The sequence below is a fragment of the Carassius gibelio genome, chromosome A8, assembly GCF_023724105.1.
Source record: "Carassius gibelio isolate Cgi1373 ecotype wild population from Czech Republic chromosome A8, carGib1.2-hapl.c, whole genome shotgun sequence".
Lineage (NCBI taxonomy): Eukaryota > Metazoa > Chordata > Actinopteri > Cypriniformes > Cyprinidae > Carassius > Carassius gibelio.
In genome coordinates this window covers 8417298-8438770 of record NC_068378.1, presented here as the reverse complement: position 1 = coordinate 8438770, position 21473 = coordinate 8417298, and the positions used below count along the sequence as shown (strand labels likewise).

At 36.9% G+C, this 21473-nt stretch overlaps 1 protein-coding gene across 1 annotated transcript in view; it reads left to right on the top strand.

The window, feature by feature from the left end:
- The window catches only part of LOC128018336 (actin filament-associated protein 1-like 2), a 44980-nt gene extending 23921 nt beyond the window's left edge, over nucleotides 1-21059 (top strand). Inside the window, exons 4-15 of the mRNA XM_052603791.1 lie at nucleotides 5363-5459; nucleotides 5670-5884; nucleotides 6600-6776; nucleotides 7383-7475; nucleotides 7816-7909; nucleotides 13069-13283; nucleotides 14438-14541; nucleotides 14678-14801; nucleotides 15728-15818; nucleotides 18370-18539; nucleotides 19343-19453; nucleotides 20134-21059. Of these exons, the coding sequence (XP_052459751.1) occupies nucleotides 5363-5459; nucleotides 5670-5884; nucleotides 6600-6776; nucleotides 7383-7475; nucleotides 7816-7909; nucleotides 13069-13283; nucleotides 14438-14541; nucleotides 14678-14801; nucleotides 15728-15818; nucleotides 18370-18539; nucleotides 19343-19453; nucleotides 20134-20160 (1518 nt within the window). The 3' untranslated portion in view covers nucleotides 20161-21059. The remainder of the gene's footprint in view (nucleotides 1-5362; nucleotides 5460-5669; nucleotides 5885-6599; nucleotides 6777-7382; nucleotides 7476-7815; nucleotides 7910-13068; nucleotides 13284-14437; nucleotides 14542-14677; nucleotides 14802-15727; nucleotides 15819-18369; nucleotides 18540-19342; nucleotides 19454-20133) is intronic.
- Nucleotides 21060-21473: the final 414 nt, after the last annotated feature.

The following is a 21473-nucleotide window of genomic DNA, read 5'->3' as shown; positions in this document are numbered from 1 at the left end:
GGACAGGCCCTATCTTTAACAGGAAATGCCATGTTTAAGCGAGAGGCCTGTTTCGGTGACCCAACGCTGCCTTGTAATTGGCTGGAAGGGAAGCAGAGTGGAGGAAGAGGACTTTAGGAGGATAATTATTGCTGTCTGCATGAGACAGGAGGGTGATGGAGAGATAGAGAGATGAACCGATAGAACAACCGCACAGAGGGAAGGAAGTCAGATGGTGCAAAGGAGGATCTCTTGGGAGTTGTGGGAAGGATGAGGTCACCCGCCAAGTGTGCGCCAAAATACTGGGGTTTCCATGCCAACCAGACAATCGCAGTCCCATGAGCATGAGCACTCTGAGCCTGTAGATTGGGCATGTATGCATGTTTTGAATGTTACGGGTGTTTGGTGTGCGTGAGAGTATAGAGTATACACTGCACTGATAATGAGCGGGGGAAAACCATTTACATAGTAGCTCTTGAACTTATCATAAAATCTGCTGTTGACCCCATTTATTTATTTACTTATTTTACTGTATTTTCTTAATACATGTTCCTGGTCTTCCTAGATATGCAACATGTATATATATATATATATATATATATATATATATATATTCAGCAAGAATACATTGATCAAATGTGACAGTAGAGACATTTATAAAGTTACAAATAGTTCTTAATAGTCTATTTCAGATAAATTCTATTTTTTTTTTACTTTCTATTAATCAGAATTCATTTGAACTACTCATTTTTTATATATATATATATAACAATTATAGGGTTAGTTCACTTAAAAATAAAAATTTGCCAATGAATTACTCACCCACAAGGCATCCTATGTATATGATTTTCTTCTTTCAGACGAATCCAGTCAGAGTTATATTAAAATGGTCTTTGATCTTCCAATTTGTTTAACGGCATTCAGTGGATGTTGCAGTGCATCCATAAAAGTGCATCCATTCATCATAAAAAGTGCCTCATACGGCTCCGAGTTGTGCTTACATTTTCCCTAACATGCCTGCCTTAAGATTAAGTTTTGTTGAAGATTACATTTAACAGTGTTATTGAATTATTACAGTGTTATTAAAGAGTAACTTTAAGTTAGCTACTTAGATGGATAATCTAAATTCAAAAGTGGAGAAAAAGAGCACAACTACATGTCAGATCGATAACACTAAATTAAAAATCTCTAATATATAATAAAACACACATAAATGTTGTTTTCTCAAAACTACAAACTTGTACAAACATGCCACTTACATATTATTTTAGCCCAGTTTGTGCTGAATACAGACTTTAGCCATTAATGTGTTTCTAAGCTACTGAAATAAGCACAAATCTGAGGGCATGTCAAACTTCTCCAGGGCCCCAAACCCCCTCAGACCCCACAGGGTTAATATGGGACTGATATTTTTTTGCATCCCTAATGAAGTTTGCTGTGCACACCTATAGCTGAGATATGGGTCCTGTGTAATGCGTTCTTCCAGTAGTCTTTATGTTAGGTGGGTTTGTGTGTGTGGTTCAGAAAGGAGTGGGGGTTTTACACGCTTAGATTGGTTCCTCCTGTGCTTCGTGAGGTAATGTAACAAGCTCAATTTGACACGGTTAAAATGACCTGCTTGTTTTAGGATGTGTGTGCTTGCCTGTGCGATGACAGCAGTGAAGCTCTCTTCATTCAGTTTTATAATGGTTAATGAGAGACAGAGATGTGGAATGTACAGTGAATGTTTTAAGGGGCTCAGTGTGCATTCAAGACCCCTCTTGTGTCCACTACCCATTATAGAAATTCTCTTTTGTCACAATTTTTACTTCTCCTCCTTTTCTTTGGCACATAATCTGCAATGATGCATTTTCATGGAATGGAGATTTGCTCCCTCTTTAAAGTCCAAATGGGCTGCATACTGCAATTCACATCTGCAATTCACATCTACTCCTTTCATAGTTTTTCTTTTCTAGCTTCGGACATTTTTTGGTTCTTATCATTTTAATCCTTTTAGCTTTTGCCGTCCCTTACAAATGTGTTCCATTCTTGCATCTATATTTCTTTCTTGGTCTCTATCCCTCGTTCCCTCACATACTCGTGAACACACAAAAACTCCTTTCATCTTTCATTCACAGATATGTGTCTGATCCCCAGAGCTGTACAGGCTGTGCTCCCAAACCCAACCACGCCTCCCCCAACAGCCCCAGAGGGGAATCAGAAAGAACCAAAATTCATGAGATAAAAGAGAAGAAAGACTAAGAAAAGATTTAATTAACTTTCTGAAATTCTTCAGTCAAACACCCACCTTCCAACAAACAGACACTGAACTGAACATGGGATAAAAAGGCATTATTAGCACATCAAGTTAGTCAGTTTTAGTCTGTTGTTGATCATAATGGTTAAGTGTGTCATTGTTATGCTAATATGCTTTTTACGATCCTAGATACAAGTACACCAATTATTGGCTAATTTTATATAGATGGTACTTATAGTACTTATTATAGTATAGTACTTATTTATATTTTGAATTAGCCTTTATTTTTATATTTTCAGTTTACATAGTGTAATTTTGTTATGTGCTTTTGTTATTTTATTAGTTTTTTTATTTTTTATTTTTTTGGTTTTGTTTTAGTGTTTGTAGCTTTAGTACTTCAACAACAAGGCAACATTTCGAATTTTTTTGTTTTTATGAGCTTCGGTTTTTCATTTAATATTTATATTTTATTTGAACTTTATGTCAGTCGATGAAAACTATATTTTATAGTTTTAGTTAACACCTAATGAGAGTTGTGGCTAATTAAATTTAAATTCACATTTAATTTATTTGGTTTTGGAAACCTGTTTGCAAACAGTCATTATTCTTGCAGTAAAAAGCTTGACTTAACCATGTTTTAATTGTATTCAATTGTGCTTCAGTAAAAACTTTTTTAATTATTATTATTATTGTTTTCTTGAATTGATGCCAATGCATTTCCCAAGAAAATTATTTATATTGACTCTTAAAGAGATAAGAAAAGGTAAAGTTAGGACCCATGGGAATTGAAGAGTACAGGACTTCTGAAACATTCTGCTTTTGCATTTTTTTTTCAACTCTCGGAGGGCTTTTTTTTCAGTGCTACCGATTTGCCTTCAATGTCGGACTACAAATTACTGACCCCAGCGCCGACCACAGCCATTGTCCTTCAGCTGTGCTCCTCTAGAACAGTCTGCACCAGACTCTCTTAAACACTGTGGACTGACTGACCCTTAGGACAACTAAAAACATACTCTCTCTCTTTCTTCCCATAATTGCAGAGCTGCATTTAAACTCTGAATTTTGAGCTCCATATCAGAAAGATATCATCTCTGTTTTGTTTTCCTCAGATACGATGCTTCTCATGTGCAGAAGCAGGTGATCACGCTGTCCTGTTGTGCTGTCGTCATTTCTGATTGTGTGGTTACCCTGAGCAGCTCATGTGAATGTGTCTCGATTGATTAGGGTGCAGATTTTGGTTGTGTGGTCTTCACTGTGGCTTAATGAGTTAGAACTTTGCCTGGGCAGCATATAGCTGTTTATATCAGTTCAGTTCAGTTCAGTATCAGTTCAGGCTGTTCTTATCATGAGGATGTTCATAACTTTATATTTTCTACTTTCTTCCCCATTTTGATGCTCGGATTGAATTTCAGCAAGTTGTCTTCATCTAGATAACAAGTTGCTGCCATGTGTGTGTGTGTGTGTGTGTGTGTGTGTATATATATATATATATATGTATATGTATATATATATATATATATATGTATATGTATATGTAACGATATTATTCGCACTCCATATACATCGGGAAGAAGGAGGCGGGAACCGGCGCACAATCAAAACATTTTAATATTCAAAAATAAATACAAAACAGCGCACCAGCCCCTCACGGACGACTGGTGCGCACAAAATAAAAAGCAAACATAAAATAATGGCCCAGGCCTGGTCCTCTCTCGTCCTTCACTATAGTCGCTCCAGTTTTATATCCTTCAATCTCCTACTTACTCCTCTACTCGATACCGGCGGTGGGGCGCAGGTGCAGCTCATCTCTAATCACTACACCTGGCCTCACTCCTCGTTCCCACGCCTCTCGGCCCCGCCCCACTCGCCACATACCCCCATCGCCCCTCGCAGGCCGGGGGGTACTCCCGAGAATGCGCTCTACTCCCCCCCCCCCTTCCCTCCGGGGGGGACCGCTCACGGGGACCTGCAGGAACCTGGGGGTAGGACAGACGAGGCGAGAGAAAAGGAGATGGAAGGAGGAGCGACAGAGACGAGAGAGGGGAGAGAGGAGAAAATAAATAAATAAAAAAATTCCGGTTCCCAGACGCACTGCTGCTCGGCCCTCCACCAGCTGAGTGATCTCCTCCGCGGTGCCCGGCGGTGGCACTGGACGGCCCTCGGCGGATGGAACGACACTCCTCCGCCGCCCGACGGACGACGACGGCTCCTCCTCCTCCGGATTCCATTGCGGAGGCAGCAGGCTCCGGCCCCCTGGTGAACGGCGCCGACTCCTCCGCTCCCTCACGGACGGCAGCCGCCCCTCCATATCGTGGGCGGCCGGCAGCGAGCTCGCCCGTCCCAGGCAACTCGCTCCAGCCCACCGCCTCGAGCGTCCATGTGGCACATACCTCGCCAGCTCGAGGGCACGGCAGATTCACCACAGCGGCGAGGGATCTTCAGCAGCGCGTCCTTCCTTCTCCCGGGCTTCGGCACCACTGTAACGATATACGCACTCCATATACATCGGGAAGAAGGAGGCGGGAACCGGCGCACAATCAAAACATTTTAATATTCAAAAATAAATACAAAACAGTTTTATATCCTTCCATCTCCTACGTGGGACTCGATACCGGCGGTGGGGCGCAGGTGCAGCTCATCTCTAATCACTACACCTGGCCTCACTCCTCGTTCCCACACCTCTCGGCCCCGCCCCACTCGCCACAATATATATATATATATATATATATATATATATATATATATATATATATATATATATATATATATATATATATATATATATATTTATTTATTTATGTATTTATTTATATATTTATATATATACATATATTTATATATATATATTTATATATATATGTCAGTAATTTTTATTTTTTGAAAGAAACAATAATTTTATTGATCAAGGAAGCATTACAAATCAGTAAAAATATTTATAATATTTCAAAAGGTTTATATTTATCATCTAAGATGAATCCAGATAAAATGACATTTTGAAATGTTTTTAAATAGAAAACAGTCAATTAAATTTTTACTGTATTTTACTGTATTTCTTTCAAAATTGTCAATGGTGTTCTTTGAAAACACATTTGACATGTTTTCTTTATGTTTGTGTGTGTGTGTGTGTGTGTGTGTGTGTGTTCTCAGTCTATGAGTCCTGCTGTTCCCCCACATGCCCCATGTTTAGAGGACGAGGACTGTTACGAGGTAGCAGAACCGTTTGTTCTGGCCAGTCAGTCTACAGGTCAGTGTGACTACTATAAGACAACTATACTACTATAACAGCTCATTTTTAAAGGGATAGTTCACCCAAAAATGCAATTCTGTCATTTGCTCACCTCATATCATTCCAATCCTCCCTACTTACTTTCTTATATAGGACGTGAGACAATTCAGCAGTTTAATGAAACAACTGACATCCACGTGTAATGCTAAATACCTGTCTTTGCCTCAGACAAGGTGGATTCAGACAGCAGTCACTACGAGTCGTATGGTGAGGAGGATGATGAAGAGTTTGTGAAGGACAGAGCTCACTACATCCAGTGGAGCTCGTCTCAGCCGTGTTTAAGACCCGTGCCAGAGTCACGCATCTGCGGCTACCTCTGGAAGAAGAAGTGGCTGGGTCAGTGGACGCGCCAGCTCTTCATTATTAAGCACAACTCACTACTGGTAAGAGCTTTCATATGACTTTTCCAAACGGCTTTGCTTTTTTGTCTACACATGCATGTACTCTTAGGTAGTACGTTATACATCCAGTTAAAATCGTGCTACAAAGTATGCATGACACAAATTGGGTATTTGAAGGATTTAATACACCGACGTGTCACATCTGTCTTTCAGAGCAATATCAAATCTTTAAAAGAAAAATTTAAGTGACAGAATAACAGGAAAAGTCAAAAACCAGCTTTTTATTTGGTCACGGTGTAATTTGATGAACACCATAGCTAAGACACTGATTTAAAGCATTTATCCTGGGCAGCTACTTTGTTTCGAGTCACATAGCCACCATACAAATATTGTTTTTAATACTTTACTAGTACACACAGTAGTTTCCTGAGAAGTTTAATTTTAGCATGTTGCTAAGCTAACAACTCCTTACTCTAAAATGCACAGAAAACACATAACACTCACACATATTTTATGTGATTGTCACAGTCCCTGAAAAAAATTTACTTGAAATATACATAATTAAAAGTATGTTTTTTTTTAAACTGTACTTGAAGATAATATGATTTTAATGAAAGAAAAGGCCACCTTAATGTACTGAAATTATTTTGATGTTGACTAAGTATTACTTAAGTATTATTTTTGAAAGTATATTTATCCATAATAAATACTCTTTTAAGTAACTGTACAGTATTTAATATATATTTTCCCCTGGTAGTGTTTTAAGTGTGCTAAAGACCTGCAACCTCTGCTGGAGCTAAACCTCACGGGTTGCTACGTGGTCTACAAGTCCAATCACAGTAAGAAGATGCAGCACCAGCTGAAGGTGGTGGCCGGTTCTGAAACCATTATCTTGGGCTTCCAGAGCAGCACACAGGCCGAAGATTGGAGGAAGGTCTGACCAATCTAAACACACTTACAATTATCTTAAACTTAAAGTGATAGTTCACCCCAAAATGCAAAATTTGTCATCATTTACTCATCCTAAAGTTGTTCCAAACCTGTATGGCTTTCTTTCCTCTGCTGAACACAAAAGAAGATATTTTGAAGAATGATAGTAACTAAACAGTTGACGGTAGCCATTGACTTCAATAGTATGGAAAAAATACAATGGAGAAAATTCATACAGGTTTGGAACAACTTGAGTAAATTATGACAAAATTTTAATTTTTGGGTAAACTATACCTTTAAAGTTATGATTAAATGGAAGTAGCGACAGAACTTTTCTTCCTTATTGTGTTGTTCATTACTGTAATGATTAATGTACGGTGAGACTTGTTTCTATGCATTGTTTGTAACGTGGCTTTACACTCAAAAATGGAGGCAGATTAACGTGAGCTCAAAACATTTTTTTTAAATCAAACAAATGCACAGATATGTTATTGTTTACAATAAGATCTATAACATGCATTTAAAAAATAGAAGATGTGAATTTTTATTTCATTATTACTTTAACCTGTAAATAACCTGACAGGGTTTTTTTTGTATGTCTTATTTGTAGATAATAGAAGAAGTGAGCAGCTCCTCTTATTATGAGCCTGAATCCCAAAGCTCTTCATCCATCCTGAGGAGCGAGAGGCTGCACTCTTGCAGGGTAAATCATGCCACCTTTTGCTATCTACAGTATGTTAACTACATTATCAATTGCAATAGACACAGCAAGAGAGTAACAGCATAACTTCATTTCTCTGAATGAGATGTTACAGATTTAGCTTGGTGGGTTATCATCTGCAGACCTTTCTCTCACATCCATTTCACAGAGTATCTTTCATGAATCTCCTGCTGGCCTGAGCCATGTACTAAATTTATTAACACAAAGTCTTGTGTTCCATCCTGTGGTTAAAGGATAAAGGACTGATTACCTGTCCTGGAGAACATTTTAGGCTTTCTAATGTCATTAAGTGAGTTCTTACAATCTCTCTTTCTTGCTTTAGTCAAGTACTGTCCTCCATACAGACTCGGATGAAGAGAAGATCTCAAGTCTTCCGTCTGCAGTTAGCATTGTGGAAATCAAAGACAAAGACCTAGGTGAGCAGGCATACTTGCATTTGCAATTAAGGAGGTTGGTAGAGCCATGGCCTAGTGGTTAGGCATTCAGCTGTGGTGCACATGCAGGACATGTGGGTTTGAGTCCTGCTTGCAACATTTCTCAATGAAAGCTCAAAAATGAAAGTTGAAGTAAGTGCATGGAATGAATTTTATTTCTTTAGGGAGTAACTGGATGATGAAAAGCATTTATATCATTTAAACAAGTCTTTAAATACCCGTTAAACATTTACATTTACGAACTTCACAATCATCGACAAAAAATGCTTTAGCAGAGCACATTTCGAGTTTCCTACTGATTACTGTTTACTTTATGTTTAAAAATTCCATAAAAGGATTACTTTTTTGCACTTTCAAGTTGCCATATAAATTGTTTATTTAATTGTTTTAACTGAACTTTTTTTTCAAATTGAAAATGTTTCAGTTTACTTCTAATTATTTTTGTCAATATTTTGTTAAACAAATATACACTGAACATATTATAAACGCAACACTTTTGTTTTTGCCCCCATTTTTCATAAGCTGAAATCAAAGATCTAAGACTTTTTCTATCTACACAAAAGGACAATTTTTCTGAAATAATGTTCACAAATATGTCTTAATCTGTGTTAGTGAGCACTTCTCCTTTGCTGAGATAATCCATCCTCCTCACAGGTGTGGCATATCAAGATGCTGATTAGACAGTATGATTATTGCACAGGTGTGCCTTAGGCTGGCCACAATAAAAGGCCACTCTAAAATGTCCAGTTTTACTGTATTGGGTGGTCCGGGGGGGGGGGTAGGGGGGGCTTAGCAAAAACTAGTCAGTATCTGTTGTGATCTCCATCTGCCTCACGCAGTGCAACACATTTCCTTCACATAGAGTTGATCAGGTTGTTGATTGTGGCCTGTGGCCTGTTGGTCCACTCCTCTTCAATGGCTGTGCGACGTTGATGGATATTGGCAGGAACTGGAACACGCTGTCGTATATACCGATCCAGATCATCCCAAACATGCTCAATGGGTGATATGTCCGGTGAGTATGCTGGCCATGCAAGAACTGGGATGTTTTCAGCTTCCAGGAATTGTGTGCAGATCCTTGCAACATGGGGCTGTGCATTATCATGCTGCAACATGAGGGGATGGTTGTGGATGAATGGCACAACAATGGGCCTCAGAATCTCGTCACGGTATCTTTGTGCATTTAAAATGCCATCAATAAAATGCACCTGTGTTCGTTGTCCATAACATACACCTGCCCATACCATAACCCCACCGCCACCATTGGCCACTCGATCCACAACATTGACAATGCTATACATGCTGTCTGTCATCTTCCCTGTACAGTGAAAATCGGGATTCATGCGTGAAGAGAATACCTCTCCAAAGTGCCTGATTCCATTGAATGTGCACATTTGCCCACTCAAGTTGGTCACAACAACGAACTACTGTCAAGTCAAGACCCCGATGAGGACAACGAGCATGAAGATGAGCTTCCCTGAGATGGTTTCTGACAGTTTGTGCAGAAATTATTTGGTTATGCAAACTGCTTGTTGCAGCAGCTGTCCGGGTGGCTGGTCTCAGACGATCTTGGAGGTGAAGATGCTGGATGTGGAGGTCCTGGGCTGGTGTGGTGACACGTGGTCTATGGTTGTGAGGCCGGTTGGATATACTGCTATGGCGAGTGGGGCGGGGCCGAGAGGCGTGGGAACGAGGAGTGAGGCCAGGTGTAGTGATTGGAGATGAGCTGCACCTGAGCCCCACCGCCGGTATCGAGTCCCATGTAGGAGATGGAAGGATATAAAACTGGAGCGACTATAGTGAAGGACGAGAGAGGACCAGGCCTGGGCCATTATTTTATGTTTTGCTTTTTATTTATGCGCACCAGTCATCCGTGAGGGGCTGGTGCGCTGTTTTGTGGTTATTTGTGATTATTAAAGTTTCATTTCGATTGTACGCCGGTTCCCGCCTCCTTCTTCCCGGTGATTACAAAGGTTATATCACTACAACTGCCAAATGCTCTGAAACACATTTGAAGATGGCTTTTAACATTCAATTCACGGGCAACAACTCTGGTAGATATTCCTACAGTCAGCATGCCAATTGCACGCTCCCTCAAAACGACATCTGTGGCATTGTGCTGTGTGATAAAACTGCACATTTTAGAGTGGCCTTTTAATGTGGCCAGCCTAAGGCACACCTGTGCAATAATCATACTGTCTAATCAGACTCTTAATATGCCACACCTTTGAGGAAGATGGATTATCTCAGCAAAGGAGAAGTGCTCACTAACACAGATTTAGACAGATCTGTGAAGAATATTTGAGAGAAATGGGCCTTTTGTGTTTTTCTTTTACATAGAAAGAGTCTTAGATCTTTGATTTCAGCTTATGAAAAATGGGGGCAAAAACAAAAGTGTTGCATTTATAAATTTGTTCAGTGTAAATATGATATGCTTGTATTATGTAGTATAATTAAATTATATAAAACATTTGAATTCAAGATGATATTAAAAATGTGATATCAAAAAACCCATATCAGTTGACCACGATTTTGCAAGTCAGTTCACTCTTCAGCCATACGGTATTTGCTAGTTCAGACATCTAAACCCAACTCCTATCTGAAGTTGGCTGATCTAAAATGGTGAAATACATGAAATGTACTTTTCTGTCGTGGGTCCACTCTCAGTCAAATTCATGTTCCAGGAGGGTCTCCCTCTGTCAAAATCATGTCCTGGCAAGATCACTTTAATCTGCAGACTTCAAAAGAAAACCATGGTAACAATGTAAAAGTATGTCAAAGTAGCTTCTGATGGCAGCTACAGTGATATAAATGCTAATGGGTTCTTTAATGTATAGGTCGGGACCTATTCTGCCATATTGTGCGTTTTAGTTTCTCACCTTCATAATAACACATGTAGACCATCTTGGTATAAATACAGTATTTGGCTTTGTGATGTCAGCCATAAAGGAAAGTTGTTTTAGAGGAGAAATTAGGTTATTTCAATTGTGCATCCAAACCACTTCCATTACATCAAGACTTTAAACACACAAGTCAACCAAGTTATGATTCATTGCATTTTGATAAAGAATTATGAAAGCAATATTTTAGCGGTTATGAATCATTCACCATTAAACCAGAAACAAATTTTAAAAATTTAAATAGCGTCAGGTTTGATTTTATTGAGTGTTTAATGGATATATTTCCCATGGTTCTTTGTTGTCATTCCATAACCTAATGCTGTTTCTAATTAAAGACGTGTACCAACAGCATATGCTTTATGCTCCGTATGTGGAGAAGGTCTGCATATGTTACATCTGTGCTAGTGCTGCTTTTAGCACACTGTGGCATTGTTCACTCACTAGTGTTTTGGTGTTATTCATTAGGGGCTAAATTCACTGCGTGCCGCACAGGACACAGGCTGGGTGTTTTCCACACTGTGCCATTGTCTGTGGACAGATTCCTGTGAGATTTGATTGTCACCTTTGACACCGGGGTGACAACCACAGCAATGACCTCAGAAGTTTGGTTTGTAAATATACGGGTGAACTTTTTGATAGCGGCTCAGCATTTATGGAAGAAGAGCGTGTATTTGTTTATAAAGCAGGAAAGCTATTTCTTTTTTGAATGAAGTAAGCGGATGAGATTTTGGAGGAGATCAAAAGTTTAGTTGAAACTTAGAAGTGGCTACATCTTACCACTGGCTGAGAAATGTTATATGTTTTGTTATTGAAAACATGCTCTTGCTGATTAGAGACATGTGTAGATGTCTACTTTATGTTTATCAACAAACAACATGAAAGGGAAACCTTCAAAGAAGTTTATTTGTTTATTTATTTACTGCACGAGTGTACTTTTGATTGCAAACTTTAAGCTGAAACTCTGTAGCACTATCATCACTGAACTGAATTACAAAAGTAAATTGTTTAAAATGTTTTGGCTAGATGGGTTAAGTAGATAGTTTAAAAGGTTTGAAAACAATTGTCAGTAAGCAGATAGCACCACCCTAAACAAGTCATGGTTAAGCCAGTGTGTCAAACAAGTGCTCAAACAAGTGTTTTGTTAGCGCCACCGAAACAAAAAACAGCATCCCAAATGATGCACTATGCACTTAACTATGTTCTTATGCACTATGTATTCAATCAAAGTGTATGAATTATATAAGATTATTTTGTCATTCAGCATCGGAGTCTGATAGCCCCTCCCCCTTCACTACGTAAATAAAGCTGTGACAGTTGAGTGCACGAAGTAACCAACAATCCACACTTATTTTTTTCTGGTTATTTAAGTGCATTATCCATGTATTTAAAGTGCACTATTTCTTTTTGGATTTCTCAGTGTGAACACACTACTCACACTATTTATATTACAAAACGTCACAGAATAGTGCAGAACTACACAATTTGGGATGCACAAAGTTTTTATATTAATATTTATACATTAAATATACAATTTACTGTATTTCAAGTAGACTTTTACACTACAGTTTACACTACCAATGGAATTATGCTCATGATTTATATATTACTAGCTCCATTTGCTGTTCGACTTGGTGTCTAAAATGTATTGATTCTGGTAATGGCTTATACTGTAAGAGAAGCAAGTATGAATTTACAATTCTCTGACACCTTGGAATAATTATCAATAAAACCAGTCGGTCGTTTATCTGTTTCTGTGTGGGTTAAGTGGAATGTGTATAAAAAAAGATGTAATATTTACACTAAGGTATTTCACCCAAAATCTGACTATAAACTTGAACATGTTTATTTAAAACATAGGCCTAATTACTACATCAAAGAAGCCAATAAAAAGTATTTAATAGACTTGAATACTAAATTACACTTGTTCTTAGTATCTCAATCAAATGATTACAAAAAAGTATTTATAAAAAGTATGTAATTAACTTTTCTGTAGTGTATGCAAATTATACCGAAAGTGTAATATTGTTAAGTGTATCTCCGATTTATAAAAAAAATAGACTGAAAGTATACTTGTATTTCAGCTGCAATTGTACAAAATATTTATACATTATAAATATTAAACACTTTAACTTTAAGCACACCAATAGGTACATTTAAAATGTAATAAGCTATGCAAAAATATAACTGAGTAAACAGATGATTGTGAGGCATGTGGACACTTGTTTGTCTGTCTGTCCCCAGCGGGCTTCCTGAACGTGCTGATGAACTGTCAGTGGCAGAGTCTGTGGTGTCGGGTGGAGGACGGGGTCCTGAAGATGTATCGGGACGAGGCGTCAGAAGATACCCCTCAATACACTGTTCAGCTCAGAGGGAGTGAGGTGCGACCCGGCCCGGATACAGCACATGCTTACCGCATCACCATCACAAAGCAAGGGGACCAGATGGCTGTACTAGAGGTACGGTAATGATTCAAGACCTGCTTACCGCTCGTGGAGCTCTGTGAAGCTACACAGTTAAAAATGATAACCTGAAACTAAGAATTGTTTTGTTGTTAAATTAATATATTTGTTCAGTGATGTTCAGTGAAATAATATTTTTGACTTAAAACCTTTTTTTACTATTACTATTTTACTATTATTAGGTTTCTTTTTTTTGGGTATGCAGTAGGAAGTGTTATTTTAATATTATTTGTATACTCGTGCAGTATACATTTAAAGTTTTAATATTTAGTTTTGAGGCTTTTTTCTATCTTTTTTCTATTTCTATTTAGCTTAACTTATTTTTATTTATTTATTTATTAGTATTTTTTGTACTTCAGCTTAAAATTATTTTCAGTTAGTTGCCAAGGCATCATTTCCCATTTCAAATTAAATTTTAAAACAATTTTTAATAGTTTTAACTTTCGTTAACAATCAAAATGCTGTGTAGTAGATGTTGGGTATCCATCAGCATGAATGAAATCGATCAGATTGATGGGCTGAAACCTTATTATTTCTAAAAATTAATTTTGCTGCCCACACATCATTTTATAGGCAAACATCTTCTTTATCAGCATGCAGTATTTTCTTTACTGTGCACATGGTACCTCAGTAATGCCATGATTTTCTACACACACCATGGTATTGCCATGATTTTTTGAATTGTGATGTTGTGGTAATACAATGTTTTCAATGACATCACATTTTAAACAATACCAAAAAGTACAATAGTTCTTTCATAAAAAAATGTTTTGTCATGGTACCATATTGGTACCCAGCATTCTTTTTGTATCATTAAGATTGTATTGATAATATTGTTTTATATAATTTTTCATATTATTTTTTGTTAAAATTTTAATATATATGTATGTATAATGTACAATTTTACTATACATTTTTTATTTTATTTCAGTTAATGTTTATTTTATTTCAAGTAACATTTGTAATCATCAGTTTAGTGTTTTTTCCTGTACTTTTGCGTATGTACCTCATCATATATGAAATTGAAGCAGTATCACAAAACAGTACAGCAACAGTTATGACGTGGTCTATTTAGATTTCTTGTTGTGGTGAGCTGTTGTCACTATAGTTTGAAGAACTGTCGATGTTATTCTTTGTGTGTGAATGTGCAGGTGAGTTGTGCAGATGATAAAGAGCAGTGGGTTCAGCTCCTGCAGGATGGGAGTTCAACTGCAGCTGGATCTGCATATCAACACACCAGCCATGAGTCACTGAGGTACACACACACACACACACACACTGTCTGTCTACTGCCAGTGTTCCATATGAAACGAGCATGAACTACACACTCACAGAAATACTCACATTATTTCCCGTCCTCGTTCCATTCTTCTGTTTCCTCTGTTCCTCAGTGGTCTGAAAAGCCGCAGGTTTCCCACCTCAAACATGTACATGGATGACCCTTTTCAGCAGCTGTGTGGTCCATCAGTGCTGCCGCAGCCCATCTATTCAAACTCCTCCATCCTAGAGCACATGGTACGGTCCAGCAGAGAGAAGACTATTCTGTTTAGTTCTGTTTACAGCTTAGTTCAGTTAAATATAACCAGTTAATTTTTAATTGTCAGGCCATTTTAAATCGACACAAGAAATGTAGCTGTGCACTGCCATTCAAACGTTTGGGGTCAGAACGATTTTATTTTAAAGAAACTCATACTTTTTATACAACAATGATATTTTGATCAAAAGTGACAGTAAAGACATTTATAATGTTACAAAAGGTTTCAGTTTCAGATAAATTCTGTTCTTTTGAACTGAATCTTTCTATTTATTCATATCAGTTTCCACATACAAAAAAAAAATGTAGCATAACTGTTTTCAGCATCAAATCTGCATATTATTATTATTTCTGAAGGATCACTGGAGACTAGAGTAATGATGCTGAAAATTCAGCTTTGCATCACAGGAATAAATTACATTCTTCACTGTATTTTTTCATCAGACAAATAAACAATTGGCTAAGAGATATTAAAAGATTGTACTGAACCCAAACTTTGGAAATATAGTCTATGTGGGAGACAATTCATGCCATGTTGGTGATCAGAAAATGTCTTTTTTAATTTATATTAAATATTTTCAATAGTTTCAACTTTTGTTACTGTTATTTATTTCCACTAAATAGTATAGAAATTAAATGAATGCAAGACAATATTTGAGGCTGCAGGTGTGGGGATGAAAAATAAAAGTTTAGTGACATCAGCCTAAAATGAGAAAGGATTCAGAACAACTTTTTGATGAAAGACAATATATATATATTTTTTAAATACATGCACCGATTAATTGTTCAAAGTAGGGATGTACACTATGATAGCACCATAAATAGAGTCAGTTTTGATTTGATGTTGTTTTGAATTCATGGACAGTCACTAGCAAACTAGCATATCTGTTCCATCCATTTTTTTCAGTTTGAGAAAGCCTACACTGGTGCAAACGGAGAATCGGTGTCATCCAAGGATCCTGCCAGCTACAGCAATAATGAAATCTTCAGCAACCACAGTGAGTCAGTCATATTACCCCAGCCGCTCATCCCGAGTTGCGCTTTTATAAGAAAGCATGGGCATTAAGATCAAAATATACTGTACATTTATAGTTCTCTCTCGTTTTATCCGACTTTCTGCCCTTTCTGGTCCCACTCACTCTGTAAACAAACTTGGTTGTAAAAGTCATTTTAATACTGCTGTTACTTTCATGGGATTTTTTTATCCACTCTAACCTCATTGCTTTAGGCAGACCAGCATCCTCATATCTTTCCAGCTCATTATTCTCTAATAAAATCTTTGGGAATACAGTAATGCATTTGTTCATTAAAACGACAGATGCAAATAGCCGTAGGAAGTTGTAAATCACATTGACATGTATAGGTCAGACCACTCCTGTGACCAAACATAAATTTCACACTTGAGCTCAAAACATATGATTAAGAAATACATACGGCATGCCCTCACCCTCACTCCCTTATCCACAGCAAATACTTGACAATTCAGGGGCATCTTCTTTTAATTTGAACAGTGCTAAATAATTATATAGTGCATAGTGCCGGAGCTCAAAGCACAACTTTCCATGCTCTTGCATAACATCGCAGAGCATCATTTTGTGCCGACATGCCTTTTCACTTGTTTTATTTGCTTAATAAGGCCAGAGTGACCTAAATAACACCCTATGATATTACACTCTTAGGCAATGTTTAGATGCGCTGATATTTTCATACACAAACTGACACGATTTGGTGTTTTTATCGCCATTGATGTATTTGATCATGATTATGGATCTGCTTTCGGTGTTGTTTTTCTCATCAGGTTTGTAAAACACAATTTAGCAGGAAATCCCATCTGTGCCAAGTGTGTGTGGTGATCGTCAGTGGAGATATTTGATCGTATTTATCATGGAAACATATACCAAGTCCCATGCAAAATGATATTTATGCTAGGATTGATATAGGAATGGCCTAGTACTGTCAGTAGGGCATTTAGAGATATGGATTTTAATTGTGGAAATGAGTTTAGGAGGGAAATCTGATGTAGTCGACATATACTGCTATTTAAAAATCTGGGGTTGGTTTTAATAAAGGAATGAATGCTTACCAAGGCTACATTTAATTGGTCAAAATACATTAAAACAGTAATACAGTGAAATATTACTTTGATATAATTAGAGTTTAAAACAAATAAAATATAATTTATGTTGTGATCAAAGCTTCAGTATCATTAATCCAGTCTTCAGTGTCACATGATCCTTCAGAAGTCAGTATAATTTGATGATTTGCGATTTAAAAAAAAAAAAAAATTAAATATATTTTTTTGCGATTTTGCTTGTTATTAATATTATCAATGTTGAATACAGTCGTGCTGCTTATATGTTTGTGGAAACTTTGATTTAAAAAAAAAAACAATGCAGGATTGTTTGATGAATAGAAAGTTTAAAAGAACATCTTTTATTTGAAATAGAAACGTTATAAATGTCTTTACTGTCGATTTAGTGCATCCTTGCGGTGTTAAAAAAAACACTTCTTTTTTTACTGACCCTTGAACTTTTGAATGCTAGTTTATGAGCTGTGTTTAGAGCATGTGAGCGTGTGTACTATAGGGCATGTGAGGTGAGGTCTCTGGACTGTCTCAGCAGAGGAGGGCAACACTTTCCTGCTCCCATTTTGGTAGGGATCAGCGGCGGCTGGTGTTTTTTTTCTCCATTGTGGTTTTGGAAGCAGTGCAGGGATGTAGCCTTGTGGTGTACACACACACACACACACACACACACATCCTCAGAATATCATGTTTTCTTTTTGAACCCAACTTTCCAGAACATGCTCTACTCAGAGAGGCGATTAAGAGAGATTGAAAAGTAGAAAAGTGAATCAACGTCCACAACACTCTTAAAACACTTTCCATACTCAAATTATTTTAATATGCCTATTAAAAATGTCCGACAGCGGACACGCATGCATCAGAGGGGAATTCTGTATTTGTATTTTTGTTTTCTGAAAGTCATGAAAATTTCCACAAATTGTCATCTCAACTGATGTGCAGTGATTACAGCTGGATTGGAAAGTACACACAAACAACTCGGGCTTACAAATTATTATCAAAATGGTTGGCTTTTATACAAAAAACAATTGCATACAATACAGTTCCCAAATTTAGATTTTTGTTACTGTTTGATGAATTAAAATGATATAAAATGAATAAAAAGTGACGGTAAAGACTTTTTTAATGTAAAAAAAAAGTCAAATGTTAAAATGTCAAATAATTGAACTTTCTGTTCATTAAACAGTTCTTAAAAAGCATCACGATAATAATAAGAGAGAAGGAATGTTTCTTAAGCAGCAAATCAGCATATTTAAATGATTTCTAGAGGATTGTGTGACTCTGAAGACTGGAATAAATTACATTATTAAAATATATTCAAATAGAAGGTATTTAAAGTTAATGCAATAATATTTCACAATATTCATTTCTGTTTTTGCTGTATTTTAATCGAATAAATGCAGCCTTGGTGCATTATGAGACTTGGTGATTGGTAGTGTATGTTACATGTGTTTTTGTGTTTTTAGATACAAAACTGTTTGAGATTGAGAGGGGTGTGCAGAAGCTGGACCTGACAGGAAAGAGACGGGTGCAGTTGCGAGCGGGGTCAGAGGTCAACCTCGTGAGCATGGGGACGAAACCAGCTAAACGCAATTCCTTCAGACGCTCCCTCGCTTTCTGCACTGAGCGAGCACAGGTAACTTCCCTCCGACTCATCCTTCCCTTACAATAAAAACACTGTGACACTACCATGGTACAGTTAATATCACTAGTACACTGTCCCATACTCAGAGTTTGTGCTCTGCATTTAACCCATCGAAGTGCACACACATACAGTACACACACAGAGCAGTGTACTAACATTAGTTTTGTTTTTTCAACGCATTCTTTATTGCTTTAATTTTGTTTAACGATATTCCCACGATAACCTTCGTACATGGCAAAAAACATGGTAATAGCATAGTATTTTTTAAGGGCTGATAAGAGCATGAGATGACTGAACCGCTGAAGTTTTATTACACTGCCACCTGATGTTTGTATCGTGTAACTGCAACACTTTTCAACAAGCAGATGTTGATTTGCAAGATCAGTTAATTACATGAGACAATGAAGAGATTATTTTGTTTTGGGTCATCTTTTTATTATTCTTTCAATATTTTTCAATATATTCAGTATTTTGTTCCAAATTAAAAGATTTTTGGCTACTTGTCCTGTTTGTTTGGTGCTTTGTTTGTTGGTTACTGCTGGCGTTGAGAGTTCAGTAATTACAGTGGGTTGGATTGTTGGATTGAGAGCCACTTCCTCCCAGAGGAGCAGAGAATAAAGCTCAGATAAGAGCTGTTTAGCCCACCATTACACCCTGCTTCATCAAGTGGAGGAGTCTGATGAAGACTCTTGTCTGAGTCATTTAGGATATTTCACCATTTGAATCCTTTAAAAGGAAATGTGCATAACATATACTCACTCTTGAACACTCACTTCTGGTTTTGTCTCTGAAAGGGGGGCTTTCTGAACCCACTCTTGAGAAGAACTGCCTCGGCCAAAAGCACCCTGAAGAAAGCTCCATCTGCCCTGTTTATGGATCATGGCAGGGTCTTCCAGAGGAGGAGGGTAAGATTCCTTCAGCGTGAGCACAATGCACAGACCACCTCACGAATTTATGGTTAACACTTTAGAATAATGTCCATTGGTTAATGTTAGTTCATTCATTCATTAACATGAACAATACATGTATTACTATATTTATTAATCTTTGTTAACATTAGTTAATGAAAATACAGTTATTCACTGTCAGTTCATGCCAATTCACAGTGCATTAACTAATGTTAACAAGCACAACTTTTGATTTTAATAAGCTGAAATTAACATCAGTTTAGATTAACAAATGCTGTAGAAGGATTGTTCTTGCTTAGGTCATGTTAACTAATGCAGTTAACTAACATTAACTAATGGATCATTATTCTAAATATTACCAATTTATGATTGTATCTGATTTCCGGATGACTCAGTAGATGAACTGCAGGTATAACCAAAACCAGCCTGACTGAAAAGTCACCAGTGTGACATTTTTTACTTTATTAAATGAACAGACAGTTGATTATTATTAAATGAACAGACAGTTGACCAGGTGTAGTCGAAAAAGCATCATTATAATTTTTTTTGACATATTTTTTATTGAAACTAAAGTTAAAGTTACAACTGAAAAAAAAAAACTAATTCAAAATATTTCTAAAAATGATTATAGTACTGTATATAGCAGTAAACTAACTTCTTTGTGATTGTGTTTGTAGGAGTGGGAAGCCAAAGCTTCAGGGTGACAGCGAGAGAAGACTCACATTCCCCTCATATTGTCAATATAATATTGCACTGAAAATAATATTCTTTCCAAGCATGTGGATCATGCAGTGGTTTGGATTTGTAAAGTTTTTGGTTCTTTTTTGGGGGCACTTGGTACGTTTAAGACAATAACCGAACACGCAGACTCTTTATCTGCATACTCTGTCCGTAAGCATCTCATCTTCACTCACAGAGTTGCAAAATTGTTAAGGGAGCAACTGTAAAACATTTTACATTTATAAATGTCTGTTGAGATGATGCTGATGTACATTTCTTTATAAATTAATGATACTTAAGCGCCAACATGTCAGGTATTAAATAACTCTATGGTTAGAGAGTGGCACATTTAAATAAAGTGGAGTTTTATGTTTATCATCATGGCACAGTATTTATCCTTATGTATATCACTTTGCACTGCTTTGAACCCGACCTAAACTGTGTTTGCAGTTTTCAGGAAGGCATCGTCATGGTCCAAATCAGGAATCGTCAGTGTGAAGATCAGACAGGATGTGTGTATCACTAACTGATCATTGATTAATTAAGAGAATAATTACCTCCTTGTTTTATTTTATTTTTTCACTAGACTCACAAATCTGTGGTAATTTATCAATTAGTACTTTTTTGTTATTCCACTGCACATACAGTATATTATGTGTTGAGCTTTTCTAATGATGTGCCTTAACCAGGTTTTTTATCCGTGTTTTTATGAAGCATTGCTGGTATTGATCCCACTCATTTCAAAAAGGTTTTTCTGTATAGTTTGGTAGCTTTAAGACAATAATAGCCTAATATTGCTGTACAAAATATAACTGTGGAGAACAAAAACACCACTGATGAACATATTTGTACAATAAATAAAGTAATGCTGGATAAACCATGATTCCTGTGTCTATGAATCTTGTTCTTCTTTTTTCTAGAATCATTCTGATGATGTCAAACGATGCCGTTATAGTCCTGAATTTAGTGCAAAACGACAAGATATATATATATGCTACTTTCAAAAAGAGTACCTATATTATAATACTATTTGATATATTTTATAACAAAAACAGCAATGAAAGAGTATTCTAAAAGTACTATTATATGTTACTAACCTTTTTTATTTATTTATTTGAAGTATGCTGCAAATGTACACTCAGCACAATTAAGTACACATTTTCCCACCAAATTAACCATGCAGTCCAGATGTTAAATTCCTTATGAAATCTAGAATAAGGTACCTTAATGTGATTATCAAGTCTTTTTAAAAACATTTTCTGCGGTTCACTTATGATATGGTTATAGAGCTAACTGG